The 27,988-nt window shown below is 40.7% G+C and overlaps 2 protein-coding genes across 3 annotated transcripts in view; both read left to right on the top strand.

Annotated features, from left to right (window-relative positions):
• The window catches only part of itga1 (integrin, alpha 1), a 44,388-nt gene extending 37,252 nt beyond the window's left edge, over positions 1–7,136 (top strand). Inside the window, exons 18-30 of the mRNA XM_071544391.1 lie at positions 603–713; positions 1,801–1,877; positions 2,121–2,247; positions 2,359–2,436; positions 2,587–2,663; positions 2,788–2,877; positions 3,074–3,176; positions 3,299–3,415; positions 3,544–3,645; positions 3,756–3,860; positions 4,050–4,145; positions 4,275–4,388; positions 4,604–7,136. Coding sequence (XP_071400492.1) covers positions 603–713; positions 1,801–1,877; positions 2,121–2,247; positions 2,359–2,436; positions 2,587–2,663; positions 2,788–2,877; positions 3,074–3,176; positions 3,299–3,415; positions 3,544–3,645; positions 3,756–3,860; positions 4,050–4,145; positions 4,275–4,388; positions 4,604–4,660 — 1,254 coding nt within the window. The 3' untranslated portion in view covers positions 4,661–7,136. The remainder of the gene's footprint in view (positions 1–602; positions 714–1,800; positions 1,878–2,120; positions 2,248–2,358; positions 2,437–2,586; positions 2,664–2,787; positions 2,878–3,073; positions 3,177–3,298; positions 3,416–3,543; positions 3,646–3,755; positions 3,861–4,049; positions 4,146–4,274; positions 4,389–4,603) is intronic.
• An 8,137-nt stretch (positions 7,137–15,273) lies between these two features.
• kcmf1 (potassium channel modulatory factor 1) lies at positions 15,274–27,640 on the top strand. 2 transcript variants are annotated; one of them, XM_071544392.1, is made up of 7 exons: positions 15,274–15,435; positions 17,990–18,157; positions 18,459–18,598; positions 21,862–21,963; positions 22,105–22,285; positions 25,231–25,525; positions 25,982–27,640. In XM_071544392.1, exons 1-7 carry the CDS (start codon positions 15,420–15,422, stop codon positions 26,244–26,246), a joined length of 1,167 nt encoding a protein of 388 aa, XP_071400493.1. In that variant the 5' UTR covers positions 15,274–15,419; the 3' UTR covers positions 26,247–27,640. The 2 variants fall into 2 exon arrangements, with proteins under 2 accessions (XP_071400493.1, XP_071400494.1); XM_071544393.1 differs by lacking the exon at positions 17,990–18,157.
• Positions 27,641–27,988: the final 348 nt, after the last annotated feature.

Here is a 27,988-nt window from a genome sequence, read left to right as displayed (position 1 = left end):
GGTGGGTGGGTTTGGTGTTTCAGTGGGGGCACCCTGGGACATTCCAGAGCTATGGAGACATCCACTAGTGGTCCAATAAACAGATAAGAGACTGTCCATCACAGCTGAAACCTTGGAACATTAGAGCTCTACCACCTACTGTACACCTCAGTCCTCTCCAACCATGTGCCGTCGAGAGCCATGAGTATGCAGGTTTTCACTGAATTTCACTGATTAGCAAACCTTAAACCAGAGAGAGAGGCACTGATCAGTGAAATCAGCTGCTGCAGTGTATGGCTGGAATGAAAACCTGCTCCATTCTGGTATGCCAGCTAATGGAGAGACTACATAGTCCAGGGTGTCTTCATGCCTAGAAGTATACATACCATACAGCAAATCAAACAGTACATCAACACTGTAATAATTTGTCATATATATATTGATGCTATTAAGTGGTGTTTCTGCATTTCAATGATTTAAAGTGTATCTGTCCTTCCTCATCCCACTCCTGCTTTCTCTCTCATCCCCCCTCTCTTCCTCCAACTCCAATGCCTCTGCTTCTCCCTCCTCTTTCTTCTCCTCATCATCCTTTTCTCGCTCCTCCTGTCTCTTCTCCTTGGCAGGCCAGGCTGGACTTCCGAGACCCTATCATGGTCTCTCTGGAGTTTGGCCTAGCTGAGGAGGACCAGGGCCCCGTCCTGGATGGAAACCTGCCCACCTCCATCAACATGACCGTAAGACCACTACTTACAACCTACAAGGGTGTCTCTCAATGCTTCCAACTCATTACAACTCGTGACCCCAAATACCACTAAGCAGAAGAGTTTAGAGTAACAGACAGGAAGGGTTTGAACCTCAACTTAAACATCCTCCCTCTGTTTTACCGTCCTTATAATCCAAGAGTGACAAGTGGGGTTTCCTTGTGTCAGACAGGGCCCGTTTATCGTGGGAGCAAATTACCTCTGCTACACTGCATTAGCATCTGCAGCAGCTGACTGCCATCCTTCAGTGTTTCATCACAGCTACATTAGTACTCCAACACTGCCAGTTAGCACAGTCTTCCCACACTCCCACACACATAGTTGTTCTAACAAGCGGGTTGCCAGATAATTGTTGCAATGAGCTGTCTATCCAGATAAAGAGAAAAACATGTTCATGGTCCAAGATTGCTTTTGACAGTTTACATGAGAAGACAGCTTCAACACTTACCAGACAATACAATAAATGCCTCAGTGTGTGAAATGCGCAGAAGTAACGACCCAAGCTCAAGCCCCTGACCCCCAGCCCCTCCTCTGCCTCAACACAGGACCATATGCGATGTGTTTTTTTGCCTCAACACGTGTTGGCCCTCCACACTGCACTTAAACTGATCAGGAAGCTTCGGTAGGACCTCTCTTGTGTTATTGGAAGGAAGAGAAGGGACACACACACACACACACACACACAGAATGAGGAAGTCATCAAACGGAAGTTGCAGCATTTCTTTTGACATTGTGGTGCATATGATATCCTAGTCTCTCATCCATTCCTGGGAGAGTAGTCGCTGTTGATTTTGACAGCAGTCCAGGATTGAGAATGGGAACAAATAAGACTGTGACTCTCAAACACCCTGGGGGAAAAGGCAAAGGAAACTAAGGTCATTTGGATGCACCCTTTTATTCAATAGAACAAACAAATACACAACACAGCTGATTTTGATTCTCATTTCTGCAGTGAGTTATAGGTGCTTTCGAAGCTTACTGTATTGTCACTGTTGTTGCATAATGCATATATTTTAAAATTGGACTACTGTACTTCCTAAATAATGTGTCTCTCTCTTAGATCCCATTAGTGGACTGCGGGATTGATGAAAAGTGCATTACTGACCTCTCCCTCAAAGCAGAGCCTAGTGTAAAAGTGTAAGTGAAACAACCATACAGCTTTTCTGATATAAATATTTATCTAACATTATATTTCTTCACTTGGATATATCATGTATGTCTCAAGTAGACATACAAGTAGTGTCACTGGTAGCACAATAGTTGGGCCTCACTAGACAGAGACTCTTACAGTGCATGACTGCACCCTTGTGGGGAAATGTATGAATCACACTCAAGCATGCTGTGGAAAATGCCTCCAACAATTCTTCTTCTGTTCTCCAGAATGGTGATCAAAGCAAACAAGGAGAAGATTGATGTGCACATCACCATCAGAAACAGCAAAGACAATGCATACAACACCAAGGTTACTGCAAGCTTCACACAGAACATCAACTATGTTAAAGTAGAGGTGAGATTTCTACCCATTTAATGTTCAACGCACCTCCCATGTCTGCATCATTTCAGTGCCTATACATTGCAGCCATGTGTGCCATGATGCATGTCTTATTTGCCTTGTCAGCCGGAGAAGGAGTGCAATCTCAATAACACCAAAGTAGAGTGTGCCGTTGGATATCCCTTCCTGGGAAGCAATGCAGAGGTATATACTGTATATATTAGTACATATTAGTCTCCAAATACATTACATTTACCCGTTCATGATCCAGACAACATATAACCTTTATAATGAATGATTTATTATTTTACATTTACAGCAGTCTAGTGATGTGTGTTTATCCAAATTTCACAGGAAAAATTCAAACTGAAATTTGAGGTGAATCCAAAACACATTGAGAAGGTGATTCAGATCAATTTGACAGCTACAAGGTGAGACAATGAGGTTTATTAATCGTTAACATTTTCCAAATGTATCTGTAACAGGATCAAGTTGGAAGCTGTGTGTTTCAGTACAAACTCACAATAATGTGTATTTTGGGATTTTGTTCCACAGTGATAGTGAGGAGCTGGCCTCCACCCTGGATAACAATGTGGTGAGAATCTCCATCCCTGTGAAGTACGAGGCTGGACTCATATTCTCAGTGTGAGTAAATGTGGAAATGCTACCAAATTGCATCCTTAGAGAGGCTTTACTGTCGATCACTATTTTTAAATGTTGAGTGAAGAAGTTTTTAGCTTCATAGCATCCCATTTCCTAAGATGCCCGGTATATGAACCTATATCTGTCTGAGTCAAAAGTGAAAAATCTCATCTGATCTTTTGACACACGCATCTTCTAGGAGGCCTAAGGACGAACACATTGTAGTGAAAGAGGGCGAACAGTACCCCAGTGTGTTCAATCACACCAGTGTGATTGGAGAGGAAATCAGCATCAGCTACACGGTAAGATCTGCTGACAGAGATCAAATCTGCTGTATTTGCTAACAGACACGTACAGTAATCAGTTGTAATCAGTTCTCCTTCTCTATCACTCTGTGTCTCTTCGTCTCCCTTCTCTCCTCCAGGTGGAGAAGGCAGGAGAGATGGTGACTCCCCCCCTGAACCTTAGGGTGACCTATCCTCAGCTGTCTCCTATGAGAAACATCTTACTATACCTGACACAAGTCACGACCACCCCCGATGTACGCACACACAGACAACACACACACAAAAACACATATGCATACATGCGGGTTTATGTAAGCTGAGAGACCCTCCTTCACGTCCGTCTCTCTCCTTCTCTCCTTCTCTCCCTCTCTCTCTCTCACAGGTCAAATGTGATGCAGCAGCTCTGACCAACCCCCTTAAAATCGACCCGCAGAACGTCTATAAACCCGTTCTAAAGAAAGAATCGCTGAGTGTCTTCCTGGTGGTGAGTGATATGCACTTCCATATTTGTTTACTCAGGAACGCTGACCTGTGTGTGGTCCTGTCTGACTGTGTGTGTGTGTGTGTGTGTGTGTGTGTGTGTGTGACTTGCAGGACTGTAAGAACCTCGCCTGTGAATCCTTCAACTGCTCTATCCCCGAGGCAAAAACCAGCCAGGTCAACATCACATTCAGAGTGTGGAAACCCACCTTCATTACGGTAGGGAAGTGACACGTGTGTGCTTAATTTTACTTTTTTTTTTTTTTTTGCTGCTGCTGCTGTTCCTTCTTTTCATTGCCTTTGCATGGATGGCGAGAAATGATAGATTTACAAAGGGAAGGAACGAGAGGCAAGAGAGACTGACGGATTCACAGGCAAGCAAACCTTTCAAGTTGATTTATTTTACAGGCCGAGATTTCCAGCCTGTACATGGTGGTCAATGGCACTCTGGAGTCCAAGAACACTGAGCTTTTTGTGCTGAACAACAATGACAATGTCAGAACTGTGAGTCACAAGGCTTTGGTATTGTATGCAGCTTATAATGATGTATTTAACTCTTATTTGCTTGTACTGTTTATGTGTGTGTGTGTGTGTAGACCTGTGTACATTTATATGTATGTGTGTGCTAATCAGGTGAAGGTCCAAGTGTCTAAGGAGTCCTTGGGAGGGATCCCTTGGTGGATCATCCTCATCAGCATCCTGATAGGACTGCTTATCCTAGCACTTGTCATCTTTGCTCTTTGGAAGGTAACCATTCCTGAGTCAGACTGCACAGTATTTTCACATTTCCAAATACCTTTTGACCATCTGTTTTTTTCCTTGGCTTTCCTGTAATAATGGAGCTAATAGAACATCAAATACACTGTGCTTCGGGTCTGTAATACAGGCCTCGGACATTCACATCCATACAGAGTAACTTTTACAGTATGTGGTTGTGTAACTGGGGTTTTCTGCTCATCCAGATGGGCTTCTTCAAGAGAAAATCCATGGAGGACAGGAAGGAGGACATGATGGACTGAGGTGTCCAGACAGCCAGCACCAAGTAGCTCCGTGACCGACTTACAAATAGACAGTCGGACAGACAGTGGAAACGCCATAAGACCCACAGCCACCTCAGTGCTACGACAGTAACGACTGGGCAAACGCAACTAGCATTCGCTGTTTTCTACGCAGCCCAGGGTCAAGAAGTATTTACAAATAATTCTCAACACTTGTCTTAACCTGCTTTGAGTACCAGTTTACTGGGGTTTACGACATCAGGGGAATTCAGATAGTATCAGGAGGGTTGTCAAATACAGAAAGTGCCACTAAATAGACTTTCAGATGCTTTCCTTTGATTGTGTGAACTTTCTGGCACTCGTATGTAGTGGACTCAAACCATCTGGTTTCCCAAGCAAAACAGATGCTAAGAAATATTTGCAAATACTGTTTGACCCAGATGAGCTCCTCTGGCACAGACATCATCAACATCAGGTCAGGCCAGACAATTAGAGAAGAGGAGCAAGAAAAGAAAGAGAAGAGGAAGAACAAGTCATTTATCTGCCACCATTTTCCACGGCACAATCACAGGCTCGCCAACTCGACCAGACATCTGCTGGCAAAGTAGCACATAGCCGTTGTACAAACTCTCCTGCAACTTAAGAGGAAAAAAGTACTCAGGTTTTTCAGCATTAAGATCCAAAGTCACCTAAGCCACCTCACATACTTTCTATGTCATTACAGCAGCAACGTCCAAAGGTCTATCTGCTTCTGACACATACAGTATGTGAACTGTGTATGGGCTAGAACAGTCTGTCCGATAGTTTAGGATCCTGTGTTAAAGGTTATTGGCTTGATTATTTTTATGAAACACTGTACATTTTAGCATTTTATAGCATTTTGTTTTTGTTTGGCTTTTTTTTTTTGCCTAACTGCAATATAACATGACACATTTTTACATCTTTTAATTCATAAAGTTGGCTTAAGACACTGATCTGTTCACATGTTTTATTTTGCTCAACAAAGGTGCAGCATGTATGCTTTTATTTGTAATACCTTTTTGTCTCAGTTGGTTGACTAAATCAAAAACAGAAGAATATTGGCCCTACTCTTATGTCAGATATGTCTGTAATTATCACCATGGTTACTGGGGGATACAGATAGCCGACAGACTGCACCTTTAAAATCCAAACCGTTGATTGTACTGTAAATGTAAGTAAATGCTCAAAAATGTAAAGCTTATAAGTGTACATAGTTGTGTTTGCTATAATTCGTATAATTTAAGACAAAACTTAAAGTTTAGCATGTTATCCACAAAGTCTTTTTTGTCATCAATGGAGAGAGAACATGATTTTGCTCAGGTGATACAAGTGTCATGAATGACAACAAAATATTGACATTCGACATGTAAGAAAACTATCAGGCCTATCTCAGTGTTTCAAAACTGATGCAAATATGTAAATATTGTTATATTTTGATGAAAATTGAAAATATGATTATTCTGTACTGAAAATTTACATGAATATGAGGGTTTGTATCCACTACTTTCAGATCTGCTTTTATTCTTTGAGGTTACGTAATTGTAAAATGATTTAATTTGAGTGAAACCGATGTTCAAGCCTAACGTATGACTGAGAACAAAGAGACATTTTTGTGTTTTGAAACGTCAAAGCTTTAAATTAATGAGATGTGATGTGACTGTTGCCTACTGAGGGTGATTTGAATCTTTTTATTAGCAAAAAAGAGCGATCTCTTCCAGTATAGAAATGTATATATCATCATTCACCAGCAGTTTTCTCCATTACACTCTAAATGAAATTCACTGGTAGATGGTTTGTAGTGCAGATGAGCTACAACATGTGCTTCTGATACGCAGAACCTCAACACAGGTTCAAAATCACCCTATATGCGGTACACAGTACCTTATAAAGCTGTTCATTCAAAATGTTCTGCCTTGTTTTTGTTTCTATATTTTGCACAGCTACACAGTATGTTAAGACCTGCGAGATTATATTGTATATTGGGGATACTGGGTGTCTGTCTCTTTCTTGACTTCCCTTCCTCATCTACATACAGTAGAGCCGGGGGAAGAAGGCAAGAAGATGTGGTCACTTCTGAATATTTAAATCCATCCTTAAGACTCATCAGCTCTCACTCTCCACTGTTGAAATGAAGCACATGTAATGAAATGTATGTATAGAATGTGTAACTGTTAGTCATTTTAAGGGTGTACGGCTACATCAGGCTTAGATGCACCAGGGTGGAGTCACAAGTCTCTCTTTGTTCACTTGCATTGAAAGAGCTGGTCCGGGCTCATTTTCTCAGATCTCATCATTTCTCTTTTCTTCGTTGTCTTCTGGAAAAGAGTCAAGAAGAGAAGGAGGCACAAAGTGAGAGTTGTGAGTTGTCAGCCCAATCCTCTACACTGCTGTGAAGTAATTGTAATGCACTGGTTTGTCAGACTGTATGCGTCCTCATCAGCACAGAAATGAACTGAATCTTATGTAGAAAAAAATAAAGTCTTTTTATGAAGAAGTATTTGGTCGTGAATGTCTTCAAGCAGTAAAACAACAAAAGGCTGTATGGTTTTGTTTAGACAGGACTCAACACATATACAACAAAAATGTTGTGATCTGATTGATAAAAAGTAAAAGGTGCTTCTTTCACTTCTCTCAATTTAATGCAAGCAACTACAATTTCATATACACTTCTCACTCTCTCACACTCACATACGCATAATTACAGCTCTCTTATAAAAAGAATAGTCTAATAAAGAGGTTATGAAAACCGCAGGATAAAAGCAGATGAACCATAAAAGCTATCAGACAAAGTCTTGCTTTTTACGAAAGGCTTATAAATGAACTAATGTTTACCAAAGTGCAAATACTAATTAAGTGGGTTGTAGCCTATATGACAAAATAGGATATGTTACATTGGTGGTTCCTAAAGTGGGGTCCAGGGACACATAGAGGCCACAAATCAAAGAACTGAACAAAACAAACTAACTAGTCCTCTTAAGGATTCTACCTATTAAATTAAAACCAAAAAAGGCTATACACACTATCTACTAAACATAAATACAGAGGGGTGGCAATCACCTCTTACCTAGTGTGCAAAAGGACTCGTGTACCTAGTCCTTTTGCACAAAACACAAAGGACAGTCTGACTACAAGGTGTCAGCTTGAGGGGCACAGGTTAAACACGGGCACTGACTAACAAAGTGTATTGCAGCAAGTCGAAAGGAAAGAGAGAGAGTCACACAGGTGAACCGATGCAGCTTATATGGTGGAGTGGGAGCCAAGAGATTGGTTAATGAGAGAGGGAGAGAGAGAGAGAGAGAGAGAGAGAGAGAGAGAGAGAGAGAGAGAAAGCGAGAGAGACAGAGAGAGAGGGACAAGGGAAGGGAAGTCAAAACAAATCCAACAGAGTGCATGCGAAGACATGGCACGCAACAAATTAGTTAATAAAAAAAAAGAACACACTCTTCTAGCCTTCAACTTACCAGTGTAAATAGACTATTTATCCAGTATCAAGTATCACTATGTTCACTATATTTTGTTTGTAAGAAAAAAAAAGAATGATGAGAAGAGAAGAGATGAATGATGTCAAAAAAGGCAAATCTGCTAGGATGTGGTCAATAGGATGTGGACAATAATAACAACAGATGAGTGTTTTGGTCTCTTGGGCAGGAAATACAAGGGTCTGTTTCCAATCTAAATCTTTTCTGCTGAAATTCACCGGCAGGATATATCCCTTTCAAGATTTTAAAATGTGTTGACCACTTTGTGTAATTTATATAAACCTTTTTATTCTTATTATTCATTTATTTAAAAGGGACAATGCATCAACCTGAGGGTAAACGTGCCAGTGTTCTCTTGAATATCTACTTGGTAGTACCCATAAAGATTATTCTTTATCAATTTATTCATGAATTTATTGTCACATTTTCTCTAATAAGATCCCCAATATTAGGCAAGCTTTCCTTCCTATTACAATAACTGTTTCTAATCAACAATACTAAAGGTTGTGAAATAGTCTTACATAGCTTTACATTACTATAATCTTGCTAAGAGTGGCTGATGTTAAAATTTTCTGGGGAAACACTGTATTTTAGAAATCATTCATTAAAGCAAAAACAATTAATCACATGATTCAAGGTTAAATATCTCTTTCTTGTTAACTGTCATTACTCTTTTGTTCCATAGGGTGGAGACATGAGGAGAGAAATTGTGGGTAAATATCATCTTCCAGAAAAGTAAGTATGTTTGTGGAAATGTGGCAGTTTAACAGGAAGCTGAGCTTTGTTATAAACACACACAGTGTAACAAAAAGCTGAGTCCTCCAACCTTTTCAAATAATTTCCTAGGGATGTGCAGTGTTTCCCCTAGGATCTTTTCCAGCAGCAGTGTGTGCACAGGGATTTTCAGCTTGACGGAGTCTGTGCACGCAAACTAGGTTCATGCTCTCAAAACTGAAGCCTGAAGGGCTGCTTCTTTCAGATGGGCTAGCATCTTTACAGAAACCAAATGCTGACATCAAAACTAGATACAAAATGCAAAAACAAACATACATTCAAAACCATGTTGTCTTCTCAAAACTGAATTTTGCATTCAAGTCACACACACTGTCATATGAATATATGTTTCTAAGGTCTTTCCATGAACCAGTTGCACAGTAATGTGCTCAGTGAAAAACTATATGAATACCTTGACTTTTCAGGCTTAAACCTTCTTCATTTGCTATGGTACACCTATAGGCCTCATGCATGTAGCTTCACTAGCCTGTTGTAAAAGATTATCACGTTATTAGCCAAACACATACACAAAATAATGTAATACCAGAGATGGTGGATAGAAAAATATAAGTCTCTGGTAATACTTCCATGGTTGTTGCTATGGTAACAGTGCAGAGCTCCAATAGGCAGGCTGAGGCAGTGAGGAGCACTGGTTAAGGTTTTAGAACCAAAAATGTTTATAAAAGTTGGCCATCAGGGCCAGGGGCTTTATCCAGAGCTAGCTGTTTAACGGCTATGGCAACTTCTACAATTTGGATATCTTCCCTACAAAAGGCTTAAAAATTCTTCTAATTTGAAGAATGTGATTGCTTAGTTCTTCGAAAAACAAGTTGCAATGATAGCTTGAAAAAATATAAACTGTATGTAAAATTGGCAGATTTCAGGTGCTTTTGATTCATGATTATTGTTTTCAATATTATTTATAAAAAGACTTGATGGTATTGCTTTCGTACTGTTTTTTTTTTTCTAGGCAAGGCAAGGCAAGGCAAACTTTATTTATACAGCACATTTCATACACAAGGCAAATACAATGTGCTTCACATAAAACAGAAAAAATACAAACACACTCCACAACTATTTAAAATGACATTAAAAAAGAAAGAAAGAAAGATATTGAGCAGTCACTCACACACTGGTGACACCTCTGGTCAGCCAGTATCAAATTAAGTTACCCCTGAGGATATTCAAAGATAATCACCACCTAAAAGACCTCCCGGAAACACCGGAGCTTCTCTGAGAGTGACTCCCTCAATCTTTCCTCTCAAAAGGAAATCAATTTGAGAGCTTGTTCAAAACTATAAAAGTAGGAAGTACTCCTTTCACCCTCCTCTATCCATCTGGCTCTAGATCTAGACTGATCTAGACCTAGATCTAGATCAGTCTTCTTTTTTTCCAAGAGGTCTGCATTAAATTTCCAGTAGCCCTTGTTACTGGTTTTAAAGCTCTTAGGGTTTAACAGTATACAGTAACCACTGATTGATAGATATCCACCTAAACTTAATAGTAATCCACTCTATTATTAATAACTCATGTAAATCTAGAATTGATTTCTGGCTTGCCAGGCTTGTTTCTCGGTCCCCCTCCCTGCACATGAACGCCCTCAACAGTCGACTTGGAAGTGCCGGATGTGGGAGCTTTTCACCAGCATGTGAATGCAACACACGTTTGTGGCTCGGAGGACCGCATCTCTGTTTGTGGACAGGAAAAAACATTTTATCATCCTTGTTTATTTACGAGTCGTGATACACACTTGTGGAACTTGTTTTGTGCATTTAATTGTTTCTTAGACAAATCTGACCCCATAGAAGAGAGTGAGACTGAGAGAGGGATGGAGGAGGAGCCATCTGGGTCCATGGTCCATTCTGGACCGACAGGTGTAGCTGTTAGTCACTAATATGGATATTGGATATTCCAAGAAGCAGGATTGCAGTTAGCCAGGTTGGAGAAGCCATTGTGTTTGGGTCAAATTTTCATCTTTACTTCGTAATAAATACGGTTTCTCTTATCTGATTATAAAAGAGCAACTTTCAAACAACGTATTTGATCCCTTCTTGTCCTTTGGAATGCGCCTGGGTTGACGTGCTTTAACATCACTCAGAGTCCACTGATTTCTTTCTTTTGTCATATTTATTTTCCTTTCTCATTCAGACTACATTGTGTTATGTTTTTCTTCTTTTCCACAAACAAATGAATTGTTCTTACCAGATGACGTACATAAGAGTGGATATCAAAGTAGAAAATAAAAGACATAAAAAACAACTTAAATTTACTGTCACTCAGCGGTCAAAAAACCGTGTGGCTACAAACCAAAGAACCCTGACTTCTTGACAGCTCTGCTCTTATATACCGGCTGATACCAACTACAGTTACTGCCTCAATCAGCTGATAGTCAAAGGGGAGTGTCCACACTCCACGTTCCAATAACAGTTCATTAACACAACTCCAATAGTTTATAATGAGTCTATTTACACTCCCTATATTTCATTATATTTATGCATAATTCATCAAATAAAAGTTCAACAGAGTATATGGCTTCATGGCATCCTCAACACTAGACATACAAACACACAAATAATAGCGGTCATCCCCTTGTTTTGGTGGGAAATTTATGAGTGAGACTATAATAAACAGCAAATAATATCAAATCATAGGCTAATCAGTGTATCAGTGTTGAAACAAAGTGTTGTTTTTTGTTTGTCCAGCAGATGGAAGCACACACACACACACACACACACACACACACACACGTGCGCGCGCGCACACACACACACACACACACACTCACAGATATAGTTGTAGCACTCTATATCTATATCTATATCTATATCTCTGTCTCTCCCTCTGTACCAGCCCTGGTGCACACAACCACAAACTGTGAACCTCTGTAATATGCCTATGTAATACCTATGTAATCCCCCCCTGGCATTTAGAGCTTTTTTTCTGTATGTTCCCACATCTGTGTGCATTAAAACAAAAAAAACAATCACAATTTCATGAACCTGGTGCCCTCTCCACCCCAATAATAATGCTTTTCTGGCATGGAAGTTCAAAATCCACAGTACAGCCAAACCAGACATTTCAAGTTTCTTTCACAAAGAAAAAGTGTGCATGAAGCAAAAGAAAGAGAGAGACTTTCTCTCTCTTTCTCTGTCACACATGCATGCTTGCGCACACAAATATCTCTACCTCCTTCCCCTACACGAACCACACCTCCCCATCAAAACGTTATTCCGATGTGTTATGGAAACTTTTTTTTCTCTCAGACACCCACAATATGGTCCAGCACCACACAGCTTTCTCACAGCACTGATCTCTATAAATAAAGCTCGTTTGGGGCCTTGCTCACTTTTCATTCTGCAGCGACACCATGAGCAAATGGTTTACTGTCTACGAGGCTCTTGATGACATTACTGATCATGGCACTAGCGAGGGGTTGAGAGCGTGAGCAATTGAAATTGAAATTGAAGAGGAAATTGAAGAGGAAGTGTCTGAAATTGAGGACAATAGTCCAGAGCGGTAGGAATAGGGCCCTTCTGAGATGGAAATTCAAATGTTCCAGTCGAAGAATGGCAATTTATCACGGTCCTCAACGCCCTCTGAGAGGCGAGGCAGAGTACCACCCCAGAATATAATCAGGAGGGCCAACGACATATCTAGTATCATGTGTTGACAGCATAAAATCTAGCTTTGAACTGCTCCTGCAGGAGCCAATTGAGAAAATTATACTTGATATGACAAACAAGGAGGGGAGACAGGTGTTCGGTAGTTGGAAGGAGACAGACAGAACAGACTTCCAGGCCTACATGGGCCTGCTGATGATGTAAAATGAGGCTGCCGCTAACTTGTGGAATGCAGAGTCTGGTCTAGCAATTTTCTGTGCTATTATGTCACTCTAGACATTTCATATATTTTTGAGAGTTGTTCGTTTTGACAACCAGAATACAAGACCTGCACACTGTGAAAGAGACAAGTGGGACAAGTGGGTGGAGCGCCTGCTGCTCATCTACAATCCAGGCCCTGAAGTGACTGTGGATGAGCACTTTGTCCCTTCAGAGGACGCTGTCCCTTCAAGCAATATGTGCCAAGTAAACCAGGGAAATATGGTATCAGATCTGTGCAGCATGTGATGCAAACACCAGCTACACTTGGAACACACAGGTTTACATGGACAAACCTGTTGGTGAAGGGCCAGAAAAGAACAAAGGCACTTGTTGAGATGACAGCAGTTCTTCAGGGGCACAGTGCCACCTGCGTATGGTGCTGGTCCAGCTAGAAGCTTGTTCTGCAAGTCTGCAGCTGGGTGGTATTTGAGTAGTGTATTGGAGGAGGCTACTTGAGGACACCTTGAACCCCCCCCCACCCCCAAATCTGCCCACTCAGTAAAACCTGAACCTGAAGACAACATACCCCCGGCAAGGTGATGACAAAACGGTTTAGATGGAAGATTGTTGTGTCAAAATGTGTATCCCGTAAAAAAAATTGTGGTTCATTCAGTGGCATGTGACCATATGAGGCAGCTATAGCCTAATTCAAAAACTATGATATTCTCAAAAAAAAAAACCTGAAGAATGATGTCATGCCAATGACATCATTCTTACCATTCAACTCTTTCAGTCAGCAAATTATGGTAAATTTTAGGCAAGATATTTGGTTGGTGGTGGGAGCAGTAGACATTGTTAGGCATTTGTTACGATTTCCACATACTTTAACTTTAACCTATATACTTTGCTTATACTTTGCTTATAATTTTATAGCCTACTGCAACTTAAACCTGATGACAACAAAACCTTAATTTCTTCCATTATGGCCAATTGGCCGTGTTTCAGTGTAGGCCTAGCTATTTGAAAACAATCAGTTGAATCTGTGTTGTAATAAATCTATAGCCTAGTGCCCTCGATGACTGGTTGTCTTTTTAACATAGGCTAGGCCTATCTATATTATTTTTATAAGATTTCTGCTATAGGACAGTACAGTGAAGACAGGAAAGTGGGGGATGACATGTGACAAAGGTCCTGGGCCGGAGTTGAACCCAGGACATCACAGTTACATAGTAGCTTACGCTCCTTAGACCTCTGAGCCACCAGGATGCCCCATAGCTGGTTCTCTTGATTGGGAAAAGCCCATATTGTCGAAAATAAATTGAATGTTCTACATTAGGCTATGTGCTGTGATAAAAATGTGTAATTCTGTTAGATTAGAGGCAAATGATCCATTGATCAACAACACTTGAGGGAATATCTGAACATTTTAATAGGCATAGAAGAGAATATTATAGCATTAACAGGTCTGAAGTGTGCACTGTGTTCACTATTGAAAAATAAGCACATATGCAGTGGTTACTTTCCTTTTCTTGTGAAGATTTTTTTGTATTTGCATTGTGAATTTGTATTTTGTTATAGGCCAGTGAAGTTTTGTAGCTTGTTCTAAATTAAAACAATGTATTTGACATTGTATTTGACAAAAGGGCTTCCTTAAGGCTTCTATACTAGGCCTACATACATTCTTGGGCTGTAAACTGGAAAGGCTATTATTTAAGGAACTAAAAAATAAACTTGTTTACTGATTAAAGCACGAACTCAAATTTACGTAAGATGTTTTTTTTTTCCAATATTAATGGCTGTGAATCTCCGATTGTCATTATCAACGTACGATTTTCTCAGGGTATGGAGACGAGAAACATATTTTGAAGGTTCTGGGGAGACAAAGCGGAAGTTAAGAGTTGCTAATCACCACTAAACAATGTCAACGAGTGATTTCCCCATTATTATTATGTATTAGCCTACATACAAGCAATGGAACAAATGTGAATATGGTAGATAACTATTACAATGATTGACCCAGTGTGAATTATTTGTCGATTCCGACGGCAATGATAAATATCAGGTATGTTTTTTGTTTTGTTTTTTAGGCAGTGAGACGAGAGGCTTTTATTTTGAAGGTTGTGGGGAAACAGAGCGGAGTTGCTAATGCTAACCGCTAAACGATGTTAACAGTGCGATTATTTACGGAATAAACGTGCGTCCTGTTAAGAACTATTGCAATTTTCGACCAACGATGCAATCTTCATCGAGTGTATAGTCCAGTGGCCAAGGAATAATGTACGATCGCTTGGCGAAACCTAAAAACTTCCGCTATAGCGGTTACAAAGGAAGTTATGGCCAAGACCATGGCACGGACCAATCATGGGGTTGTGGTTGGAAAAGTTTGAAAGACCAATGACGTGCAGGGGAGCTGGAGGTGGGCGGGGTGAGTGAGGGCATGGTAATGACTAAAGAAACGAGGCCGGGTGATTTTATGGAGGAGCCCGCCCCCTAGTGTCCACCTACAGTATTTAAATGACACTCGGGGAGGGGAAGCAGAACAGACAAACTGTAAGCTGGGGATCCATCTTGCTCGAAAAAGAGGCGAAGGAGCACGCCTTTTAGTTTTGTCTCTCAAAAAGCTGCATCTTTCCCCGTTAACCGTGCTGGGGAGCCCGAGGAGGGGGCTGTGTCATTGTCTGTAGGATGTCCCGACATGAGGGTGAGTGTATAATAAACAGGTTCAGAGCGCCTTGGTGGCTACCTGGTTAGCTAGCTCCTTAGCTAGCCTGCTAAGTGGATATTCAAGTCAGGGGGTTGTGTGTATTGTAAATGCGATTTTCACTGAGACCGCTGTGAATATTCAGGCTTATCCCAACCTGCCCTTCCCGGCTGTGGATGGCACTGGCATTCATTTATGTCGGGTCACTCAGATTTTAGCCAAGAAAGCTTTAACTTCAGCCAGCCTCGCAATGATAAGGCAATATAACGGAGCTTAGCAGTTAGCCATTGCTAAACACTGCGTTACCTTACGTTAGCTAAACTAGCGAGCAAGCTAACGTGTGCTAACATCAGGAGTCGTTACTCGTCCTGCAAGTTAACGTTACTTCTGCCGGCGCTCATTACATTATTAGTTGTGTGTTGTGATATGCATGAATACATTATCATCTTTTGCATACACGTTGGGCCATGTGTCCATGAGTGCTTGTGGTTGCAACACCGCACAGTCCGTTTTGGTCGCCTACTCTTGTTAGTGAATGCACTGTCATCAAGAAGACATAAAGTCTGAGGCCTCAGTCGTTGACCGTGAATCAACCACTAGCTGGTGAGCTACTAGCTAGGGAGCTAGTGTTATGTTGACTTGCTAACCAGATGGGGGTCCGTGAAGGACTGGGAGTTTGGCCGTCTCTAGTTACCATATAGTTATAATAGGCCAATCAGCTGGTTATCCTATTTAATCACCTCAAGAGTTGCTATGGTTTTCTTTTATGCAAACACAGGGCAACATCCGGTTAGTTAGCTTCAGGAGAACCAAAGGGAGTACTTAACTTACCTGATGTTATGCTTCAGTAGGCTAGAACAGCAAGTTTATTTGCGATGTTTGTTAAATTTGCCTGAGTGAATAAACTAGTTCTTAACATGTTGGCACATTATGTCCTTCCAGCTAGACGATGTTCTTAGTGCAAGTGTGTTGAATGAGAATTTGAATAATAATTTTGAGTAGTCGGGAGTTAATTGATATAGCTGGTTAAGTTTGGTTATTATAGATAGTTAGATTAGCAGGTGTATTAGTTGAGTCTACGCCTTTTAATGAACAAGGTGAAATGGTCTGACCAGTCTTACCAGAGGAAATTTACCTCGGTACTTGAGGTGTAAATGGGAATCTGTCAGTGTCCCTGTTGATGTAGATATAGTCTCACTTGACATTTCTCTCTTTAAGAGACATAGTACCATTTTACAGACAAAGCTTCATGATAAGCAGAAGTCTCAGTCTTCTACGGGTCAGTTGTTGAGTGTCTGCACCACTTGTCAGAGTGACAGGCAGTGTCAAACTGAGGTGATTATAATCCTTTTGTGGTAAGGAGTAGCACAGGTTTCGCCAATCACCTAAATGTTCAGTGAAGGAAAAGCTAAGAAAAAAGTTAACTCCAGGGCTATGACATGGCCTGGCATGTTTGGTCAGTGGTCAGTCTGTTGATTTAAATGGTACAAGCTGTTAGTTGCAGGTGACCAAGGATCTCAGTGATGTGGATGGACTTAATCATTATTGATTAGATAGATAGCCCAGTTTACTTGTAATTTTATTGTTTGGTTGGAGAATAGTGTAGTTTGAGGTAGGGTTTAGGATTAAGATCTGATTTGACCTCAGGGTTCAGTCTTAGCATAGCAGAGAACATGTATTACTTAACAAGGAAGTGCTGCAAGAAGATTTTACCATTCGGAAATCAGTTTGTAGAAACTGCACCTGGACATTTTTAAATTGGGCATGGAAATTAGATGAAAATCAGGAATTTGGCTGTACTGTATGTACAATTGGGACCATATAGCCTAAGCTTTATTTTATTTAGAATGAGTGTTTCTTTGTTTTGACAGGTACTTACCTATAGTCCATTTACCAAATATTTTTTTTCCCCCTCATAGGATACATCAGTAAGACGGAGTTTGGCAGAGTATAATGATACCTGTCTCCTAGAAAATAACCATGTGTGTCTGTGTGTGCCGTAGTAAGCTAATGCTTGAGTCAGTCTTGAGTGCAAAAGCACAGCAAAGAGTGGAATAGCGGAGCAATGCAATAATATGTGTTAATGATGACTGATAAATGGCAAAAAAATATCCACATAGAAGATGGATAAAGACTTTTGTTATGTCCTGTGCTTTATTTGCTCCACTTTACTTTCTCTTGCTGTCTTATTTTGTTCTTGACTGTCCTGATTTACCTACAGCTGGATTCATGCAAAATATGCTACTGGAAATGAACTTAACATTTCAAGTAGCATATTTTTGTAAACCCCACTCAACTGTGCCATATTCATTAAGCTCATACCTCTCAGCCTATTCTTTGGCATTTTGTTTTTGAAACCTTGCTAGTGACGTTCATTGGAATGCCTGAATCCTTCACTGCTGGCACTTGTGGGTTGGTGCCACTGCAAAACACATGCTCATGTTAAGTTAGACTAGCCCAGAGGTTGAGACTGCTTTCTCACAGTTATACGGAATTCCTAACTTTATTGACAGATCCCCATGTTGACATTACGGTCTCCTTGTCTTTTTGGCAGGTGTGAGCTGTGATGCATGTTTAAAAGGGAACTTTAGAGGGAGACGGTTCAAGTGTTTAATTTGCTACGACTACGACCTGTGTGCATCGTGCTACGAGAGTGGAGCCACGACAACAAGACACACCACAGAGCACCCCATGCAGTGTATATTAACCAGGGTAGACTATGGTAAGGACTTGGCTGACGGCCCAGACAGAAACCCTTGTGGTTTACTGGTCACAGACAAATCCAGCATGCCAGTGTAATATGAAATGATTGTTTTATTACTTGACTGTAGCCTACCTATAGTAATGAGCCTACCATGTGATTACAAATGGTCCATTACGACTGCAGTTTTGATTAATTTCACTGATTAAGCAGAGTATTGTACTGAATGCACTATATTTATGTCAATCATCAACTTTATGTATATATTGGTTATATTGGTTGACAGAGATGATAACAGATGCTCTGTTGCTGTCCTCCCCAGACTTGTATTATGGAGGAGACACTTTCTCAGTAGAGCAACCCCAGTCGTTCACCTGTCCCTACTGTGGCAAGATGGGTTACACAGAGACGTCCCTACAGGAGCATGTCACCTCAGAGCATGCGGAGACTTCCACAGAGGTGGTGAGTATATACAGCACACATGCAGCCAGATCAACTGTACTGCTTGGATTAAGGCCTATAAATGCAGCCTCATAGCATATCAACACTTTTTTTTGCGTAGTCACCATGGCATTTAATTTATTGGGCTTGTTTCACAGACAAGGATCAAATTTGATCTCAGACAAAATTATTGGTTTCATTTGAAGGATTTTATAAATAGGCTAAAACCGCGTCTGGGAAATTCACAAATTGAGAACTGACAGCACTGGACAGTCCAAAAATACCTAATGCAGTTAAGATATGACCCGATCAGATATAGGTTGCTGACATTCATGAATAAATGTGTCAGATCAGCCAGCTTTCACAATGTCTCTGTCACTGTCAGGGGCGTTGTGGGTTAGGGTCGGTTTCACAGCACATTCGTACTGCTGTCGTGAGATTGCAAAGGCGGGGTTGTATATGCAGGGAAACTTAGAAAAATAACAGTATCAATCATGCTATACATTTTCCGGTTCTGGTTCATTAGTGACAATGTAAAGGACCTATCAACAAAGTTTGTAACTTTTTAAACTTTTTTTTTTACTTTACTTTTTTTTTATGTTTTGATACATTTAAACTATTAGAAAATGATGGGCCTTGCTGGGTGCTATGGGGTCTAGAGAATTTAGGGGTCTAGAGGTTGGCCTTATATTCAGATATTCAAACTACACACAAAAGTATTGGCTGTTCATCCTACTATAAAATGAGGAAAACTCTGTCCGTCTGTCTGCATCCATTTTGCTCCTCAATGGGTTGGCCAATCAATCTGAAACTGCACATGGGCATTGAGCATTGGCATAGGCAGGGACTGACGAAGCGGATTTTTCAATTTCCCCAAATTTACGCTGTTTATGCGCATTTCTGGCAAGTCTGCGCGGAGTCGCTTGCTCTCTCTCTCTCTCACACACACACGCGCGTTGATCACTCTGCGTGTTTTAGTTTTGGCCAACAGCCTTGGTTTTGACAAGAGTGGGAATGCCATTGCCAGAGCTGATCACACTATTTTTTTCCATTGACTTTTTTTTTGTGAGGACATTCTTTTGAGCCAAAGTAAAATAGCAGGCCCCTTTGTCAAAGTTGAGCAGCTTTTTTTTTTTTCTCACATTTGAAATGATGTCATACTAAATGATTGTTACGCCAATCTTAAAAGGAATAGTTCACACACAAATTAAATTTGGTCATTATCTACTCACCCTCATGTCAGTCGAAAGACTGAAGTTTTTATGTTCACATAACACACAGCAACTTTGCTAGCGCTGCTCCGTAAAGGACAAACTTAACCAGTGTTTCGACTGTCATGAGGGTGAGTAGATAATGACCAAATTTTGATCGCTAGCTCGCTCTGTTCACCACTTTATGGGTCACATGTCCCACAGGGAGTAAGACTGCAGACTCTCAAGCAGGAGACCAGAGTTTGATTCCCGGCAGTGACGCTTCCACAAAACTCAATGTCGCGGGGCTGTTAGACTCTTAGTCTTGTTTTCAAAAGGCAGCTACTGTTAACTCTAAAGGCAACTGCATACTTTCCACCATATTTAAATACGTTTTCAATATAGATTTAATGTTTTCTTTACTGCATTGTCCTTTTGCTGTGGATAGACCTCCTGTTAAGTTGGCAAATAATAATTTAAGCTCATATGTTGGTCACTGTTATCCAAACACAGGCGCTTTATCTGGAACAACTGACTATTTCTTCAACTCTTTCACCAATAACATTTTATTTGTAAGTCAACTAATTGAGTCTGGTCACTTACACACTTGCAATGACTTGATAAAAAAATTTTATTTGCAAGAATTTTGCAAGGAATTTGATAACACTAGTGCAGTGCCCTTTCGCTTTGAGCCCCGCTGCTGCACAGAGCGCTGTTCGCTTGTTTAGTCAAAGTTTATTAATATTGAACGTGTCGCGCGTCCAATCCGACACTGCACGTCCTTCGGTCCCCAGCAATACACCCCCCCCCCCCCCCCCCCAAGTGTGAAGTAGATCGGACGAACGGTTCTCAAGATATGCGAAGGACACACATACAGACAGAGATTCCTTGCTTTATAGTCTGATGCTTACGGTTATAAAGCTGGCCAGTCACATGGTACTGTGGTTCAACAAGTGATTTTCCCCATGTTAACTACCTGTCTAACTTCTTTGTATTGTTGATTACAGACTATCTGTATCAAGTAGGCTTACTATTAGGCTTATTGTCTTATACAAAGCAAGGCTTTGTTTGCTTGCGAATGTTTCAACCTCCGTTGAAAAATATGCGCTTTTTACCATCCAACATGTACATTTCCATGACACCTACTACCCATAAGCCTTGCCAACTCCCGACTCATCACACGATCACAACAGCCTACACTATTACACTCGTTCCACTGTCATTCCTGTCTCTCCTCAGTGCCTTTTTTTTCTTTTTAATTTTTGACACAGCAGCTAGCTCTGTGCACCGCAACAGCCCATAGTATCCTAAAACAGTTATACTTACAAGTCTGATCCACCATTCTTTCAAGCATTCACTCTTGGGGAATCTGTAAAATGCTGTACAACTTGTTACATTCCGGCACAAAACCGGACAAAATTGTTGTCCTTTACCGAGCTACAGCTGTTATGTACACAGTCTTGTATCAATGTTTTTTGCTTGTTTTTCTCAAATTTCAAAATGGAGTTCCAATTTCGTTATCCATTAGTTTTGCACTGCAAATTATTGGATTGATTGAGTGGAACCATATAGAACCAGCTATTTTGAAATCTGGCTACTACAAATGAATGGCCAAAACATATTTGGAGCCTTGATTATGTTGGGATTACTACTAGCCAGCTCTATTCCAAACAGGCTCCTTGTGCTGTTGAAAAACAGGCCAGCCATAAGACCTGTATGCCACTGGTAATGACTTGGGCAGTCGCACAATAAAATGGAAAAATGTTTGATCAGAGAAATAATGAAAAAAGTCTATCCTGCTGATATTTATAAATGGACCCCTATATTTGACAGTATAAAATGCAAACGTGCCTGAATTGGGCAACATGGAACTACAAATGCACTGAAAAGTCTCATGCAAAAGTCAAGTGTTATCCTTGTAATAATTTCACTTCCAAATACATTTGTATTGTAAATGTCAACTGTTGCTTCTGCACCATGGAGCAACACTCTGTAGAACTCTATTGTAGAACTATTTTGTAATGTATTTGCAGTTAACTCTTCTGGACAAATGTGAAAATGGTATTGTGAGACTCTCACTTACTCTCATTTCAGATCTGTCCAATATGTGCTGCCTTGCCAGGAGGGGACCCCAACCACGTCACAGATGACTTTACAGCTCATCTCACACTCGAACACAGAGCACCTAGAGATTTAATATCCTTTTGTCTGTGTATGCGCACAGTATTGCCTGCATTGTCCAGACATGTTTACATGCATTTGTTTATATGTGCAAAAAAACATTGATCCTTTTGCTCTTAGCTATTTGTGTATTTACCCTTAACGGTTCATGTTTATGATGAGTCCAGCAGTGTCCGGCATGTACGCAGGATGTTCCACCCTGGACGAGGACTGGGCGGTCCCAGAGCACGCCGGACAAATATGCACTTTACTAGCGGCTCCACGGGGGGACTCTCCTCCTCCTCGCAAAGCTCCACATACACCCCCAGTAACAGGGAAGCTATGGACCCCATCGCAGGTGAGGATCAGGGGTTTGCTGGTTAACCCTGCACATGGTACACTTCATAGAGGTGGGTTGGAAAGTTGCATGACTTTATTGAAACCTGACTTGGCTAAGAGTCCGGTCCACTCATTGGTACTGAGGCTAGTACATACACAATATATGTGCTGTCAAGGCTCCTGCATTGCCTGACATGTACAGTCACTTCCCATCCTGGGGTTGACATAAACTTTCTCAGCCACTTGTGGCACTAAATTTTCACTTGACCTATAGATTAACTCGCATCGAAATTGGGAAAAGGATTTCCATGTAAAAAATTGTTTATCCATTGTGACAATTTTTGTAATTGAATTGGTCAACAAGACTTGTCAGCGCTACATGTGTGTTGACACATTTTTGTGAACACAGTAAGTCAAGAACAATACATGATAGAAGCTTCATACTCACACCACAGGTAACTGTAGCTCCTTAATGCTTTAAGATATGGAGTTCACATCAATATCACCTATGTGTTATGTGTGGTAGGCAATGGAGGATTGATCTCGCATGTAATGGAAAATCTTTCTACTTGGTTAGCTACAAGTATTTCACTTTTTCTACAACACTTGTCTGCAATCTGACACACCGAGCAACATTGTTTCTTCATCGCCTCTCTTAATTCCTCTATTCCACTTCGCTCCTTGTCTCTTGAATCTCTTTGATTTTCTCTCACTTGTCTCCTAAGAGTTGAGCAGCTTGTCAAAGCTTGTGCTCAAAACTTTTCAACCAATCACGTCTTACTGGTGTAGTAGTAACGACATGCCACCTACTGAAGAGCATACACTGATGCACTCAGTTGCACAGAGAGAGCATGCTTATTTCTTTGACCCATGCAGTTGTGATTTTTGTTTTAATTTTTTTATTTATTCATTTTACCTGTCAGTTTGGGTAAATGATGATTGCACTTGCTCCGGGTAATTTGGCTACCATTAATGTTCAACACTGCCATCCAAAATACACACTATTTTTTATTTTTATTTTAAACCTAGGTTGAATTGCATGCATTTGATCCGCCTTCCGTTTTTCCCCCCTACGGCGCACCATGCGGTCGGGGGCAGAAAGTGGCAATTTCAGTCATGGACGGTTTGCATGGAGCCTGCGCTTCGACAGATGGCCTCTAGAGGGCGTAGTTGACTGTGAGATGTAGTGTTTCCCATACAGAGGCACAAAGTCATGTTGGTCAGTGTAAAGAAATTGATCTAAATCGATCTCTAATGCACCTGATGTGCGCATCACATCATGTCTGTCATGTGGAGATGTACACAGTCTGCCGGTGTGAAAACAAAAGTGGAACTTTTTTGTTTGCTCCAAACTCACCTGTGTAACACGTCTTCTGCTGTCCTACAAACTTTAATGGTAGGTAACATTATTATCTTGTGGTATTTAAATAAAGTTATGGAACTAGATAATTTAATCGCGTCGCAGTGCTTCAGTGCATAGAATTGAACACACATACCATGGGTCTGTACAGGATCTGTGCTTGTTATGCTGTGGCAGAGCCAAGGGCATCAAGAGGCATAGTCAAGTCAGTCAGTCATCTGCATCTGAGTCAAAGACACCGATGAAGCGACAGTGTTTCCCAATACATAAAAAATCACCTGACGCAGTACAACTAAAGCCATCTGCACAAAAAGCTGGACTCCCCAAAGAAGACAGTTGTCATGCTGTTTAAGGCTGGTGCAAAAGGATTACACTGCAAGCATGGAATAAAGGGAGGGGGGGGGGGGGGGAATTAAATACTGATAGATTTGATATTATACTTGGTGTTGGAGGCTTTTGTGTAATTTCCTGTTAAATATGTTTCCTTCATTATTGTTTGACACTAAAAATAAATAACCTGTATTGATTGGCCGGCCAATGACTGGAAATTTAATAAACGAAAAGGGCGGTCTCTGACTCTGCACAGTACTGTATACCATACTACATCATACATATACATACTACATATATACACAGCATATACTGTACATCCTATACTATGTCATATACATACTTCATATACTGTACATTGTTTACTACACCATATACATACTACACACCATATACTAGGTCATGTACTACATCATATACCATTCTACACACAAACACCCTCAGGCCTATGGGCAAATTGGAGTCTTCAAATCACTTGGCCTGCATGTCTTTGGACTTTCTGTTCTGTCAAGTGGTGTCACGTTTGCTTATTTGTCAAGATAAAAGTGAGGCGAACATTTCTGAACATATGGTAAAGCCGAAATACAATATCTAAAGAAATGCCTGTGATCTTTCTAATATTATACAATTTGAGCCTCTGACAATTTGGATACAGTTGTGTATATTCACTGTGTGTCATGCTTATTAAAGTTACCATGTCTTGGAAAAGCTGAGACTAAACACCTTGAGGGTGTTTAGATTGCTTGAATGACAAACCCCGTAGACTACGTTTTATTGAAGACTGAAAAGAGGACTTGAATTGGTTGCAGTTGGAATGAAACACTATGTACAAAACAACTTCTTCCCATGAGATTAGTTTTTCGGCTTTAACTCATGGAAAAACTCGACTACGTGATGGAGTTGAATATTCTGCTTTGCAGTCGTAGCCAACAGATCCTGTGGTTTTACATTTGGTGGGGACCTGTTTGTTCATGATGCAGTGGATATGTGTAGATCCTTGATTTCTTATTTTTCAATGAGTCATTTTCTTGTTTTGATATTATTTGATGTCAATGCATGGGCTCTATCTCTTCTGCATTTTGCCTTTACAATTGGTTACTTGTATTACTGACTTTAATGTCGATGTTATAAACGTGGCCCTTTGACTTACTTTTTTTTTTTTGTCTGGCCTTCATTGACATTTCTTCTGGGAAGTATCTACAGTATGGTCTTTAAATCATGACTTATTTGGGAACAACTAACAATGAGGCTTGTTTTTGTCTCTCCTACTGCAGAGTTGTTGTCTCAGCTGTCAGGTGTGCGGCGTGCAGCAGGGGGGCAAATAAACTCATCAGGGCCTTCAGCATCCCAGCTACAGCAGCTCCAGATGCAACTGCAGTTGGAGCGGCAGCAGGCGCAGGCGGCACGGCAGCAGCTGGAGACGGGCCGCCACGCAACGCGACGTAGCAACAACCCGGGCAACATTGGCTCCACCATCCCCCCACCCAACGCAGCATCTGCCAACACGGCCACCGTGGTTGAAAGCAATCCCTCCTCCTCGTCCCACAGCTCCCAGTTCCTACTAGCACGGTGAGTTTGGCCGGTCAGCGGAATTTATTGATTTTTGTATTTTACCTTAACACATTGCTTTTTTTTTTTAACATGCACTGTCAATATGCTGAAGTGCATTTTGATTGTAATGATGTCTAATGTAATATTTTTTTATTAAAAGTTCAGTTGCAAAAATTGTTAATCAGTCAGGTAGATTATTGATAAAATCGTCAGATTAATCATTATCAAAATAATCATTAGTTCCTACTTAAAAGTCTGCTCAACCCTGCGGATCTTCTCCAGAAACAATCAAGTCAAGCTCATATTGTCTTCCACAACATCGCAGTCTTATAATAATAGTCATTAATCTGGCTAGTTGTATTCCTCCTTTGTGGTTCCCTTCACACTTCGTCAACAGCATGACCAAGATCTTCTGATTCGAGGAATCGCATATCAACCAAATGCACTTGACCTAATAATTACCTTTTTCCGAAGGTTGAATGAACCCAAAATGTCGGAGGCAGAGCGGCAGTTGCTGGAAGGAGAGCGGGCCGACCGCAGCCTGTTTGTCCAGGAGCTACTGTTGTCTACGCTGATGCACGAAGAGAGCTCCTCTTCGGACGAGGACGAGCGCCGAGACTTCGGCGACTTCGGAGCCATGGGTTGCGTGGATATCATGCCTTTAGATGTGGCATTGGAGAACCTTCAGCTTAGAGAGAGCAGCTCTACAGGGAAGGAGCCTCCACCGCCTCCTCTTTGATGTCCGAGCATCAAGCAGACTGTGTCCCCTCTGCTGCAACTGCCAGTGATGGGCAGCAAAAGGCAGTCGTCCCCCTTTTTCTTTTTTCTCACAGTTTGTTTTTTGGTGATTGTAATTTCAGGCCTGTCACCATTTTTGTTACATTGTGAACAAAAATAAATGAGAGCAAGTGGGGTTAAAGTACAAGTGAGTGCGCAATAGCAACTGAGCGAGCGAGAGAAGAGAAATATATATAAATATATATGAAGTTGATAATCAATTCCACATAACTTTTTTGCTTTATCAGGTAAACGTTACAGGTAGCTGTGGCAGACCTTTGCTTCCTGTGACACGCAAACGGCTCTCCTTATAAATACTCCACATTCAAAACAGAAGAGGGCGTCGGCTCCTCTGATGAAGCTGCTGTGTGTATTTATGACTATTAATAAATAAAAAGTGCTTGGATGGTTTACCATAACTACTGCATGCAGTTATTTGCAGCGTGCATGATTTTTAATGACCTTGTCATTAAAATGGAAAAAAATATCCCAAAGCTTTCAACTGTTTTTAAAGGGTTATTTCAAACATGATGACAAATTTGAGTAGTTTACAAAACTGACATGCTGAAATTGAACTCTAACAATATATTTTGTTAGCTCCTTTTTGTTTGTTTTGTTTTTTTAAATAGTAAAGAGAAAACAATTGGATTTTGCAGTAGCTTCTGAAGAAATGCTGCAATGTGTCTGTCTCTCAGCTCCAGATTTGCCCTTTCTTTGTGACATTGCTGTCTGAATATATCGATTGCTGCGCTAACGGCAGCAGAACTACTAAAGAGAACTTTAACCAGTCTGTTTTCACATGGCAGATGAATACTAGGAACAGAAAAAAACTAGAGCTCGCCTCTGAATTTTTCCTAGATGTTGATGTTTTAGTGATAAGCTGTGTAAACACCTATATAGTTTCTAATTTATGAACAACTACAGAAGACCTACTCTGTCCATTGCTCCATCGCACTATTTTCTGTCATTCATTCTCTGCTTATGTATAGGCCCAGTTTCAGACCACCTGCTTTAGATAACTTTTAGGACTTTCTTTGCTGGGGAACAGGAGCTTGAGACTTTCCACATTGCAGAGATGTTTTTTAACTTTTAAAGAGAAGACATTCTTATTTTCTCCGCTAAGGATAGCACTTTCTATTTATTCATTTTTATTTTCTGATTCTTTTGAGCCTTGATATGAATCATGCCACCTCCATGCCTATACTTTTACCCTCTATGTAAAATACAATGAGATGTATATTGAATTTGTGCGTTAACTTTCATAATGGTTCTAAGACATGGGCAGACTTTGTTTTTTTTAAATGTAAATTTAGAATACAATAAAAACAAACTGCGCACAGCTTTTGATGAAACCAAGAGCCCATCACATCTTGCACTTTGTGTTTTGATTCCTCAGATATATATTTGTGTGGGGTTGGCATGTTGACATGTGGATTGCATACCCTGACGGTTCAAAATTGCTTTCATAATGAATACTTCTTTAAACTTACTATTAATACTGTAGGACAGCATCTGAACATAGCATTGTGCAGCCTTGCATTATTAATGCCAGGTGAACACCTACTCAGACTTGTAGCTCATGTGTGTCTACCATCCCGGGCTCAACCACATCCCACAGACAGGACGTCACCAGTCATGACGGAGCAGCCTGCCACAAACACTGCAGTACACCAAGGTAGGCTACATACCAAGCACCTTAAGACA

The sequence above is a fragment of the Centroberyx affinis genome, unplaced genomic scaffold, assembly GCF_046629955.1.
Source record: "Centroberyx affinis isolate AG114_WGS23_722 - 3 ecotype Tasmania unplaced genomic scaffold, CSIRO-AGI_Caff_v1 ptg004554l_1, whole genome shotgun sequence".
Classification (NCBI taxonomy): Eukaryota; Metazoa; Chordata; class Actinopteri; order Beryciformes; family Berycidae; genus Centroberyx; species Centroberyx affinis.
The sequence above is the reverse complement of the archived record's forward strand: the minus strand, read 5'-3'. Positions and strand labels throughout refer to the sequence as shown.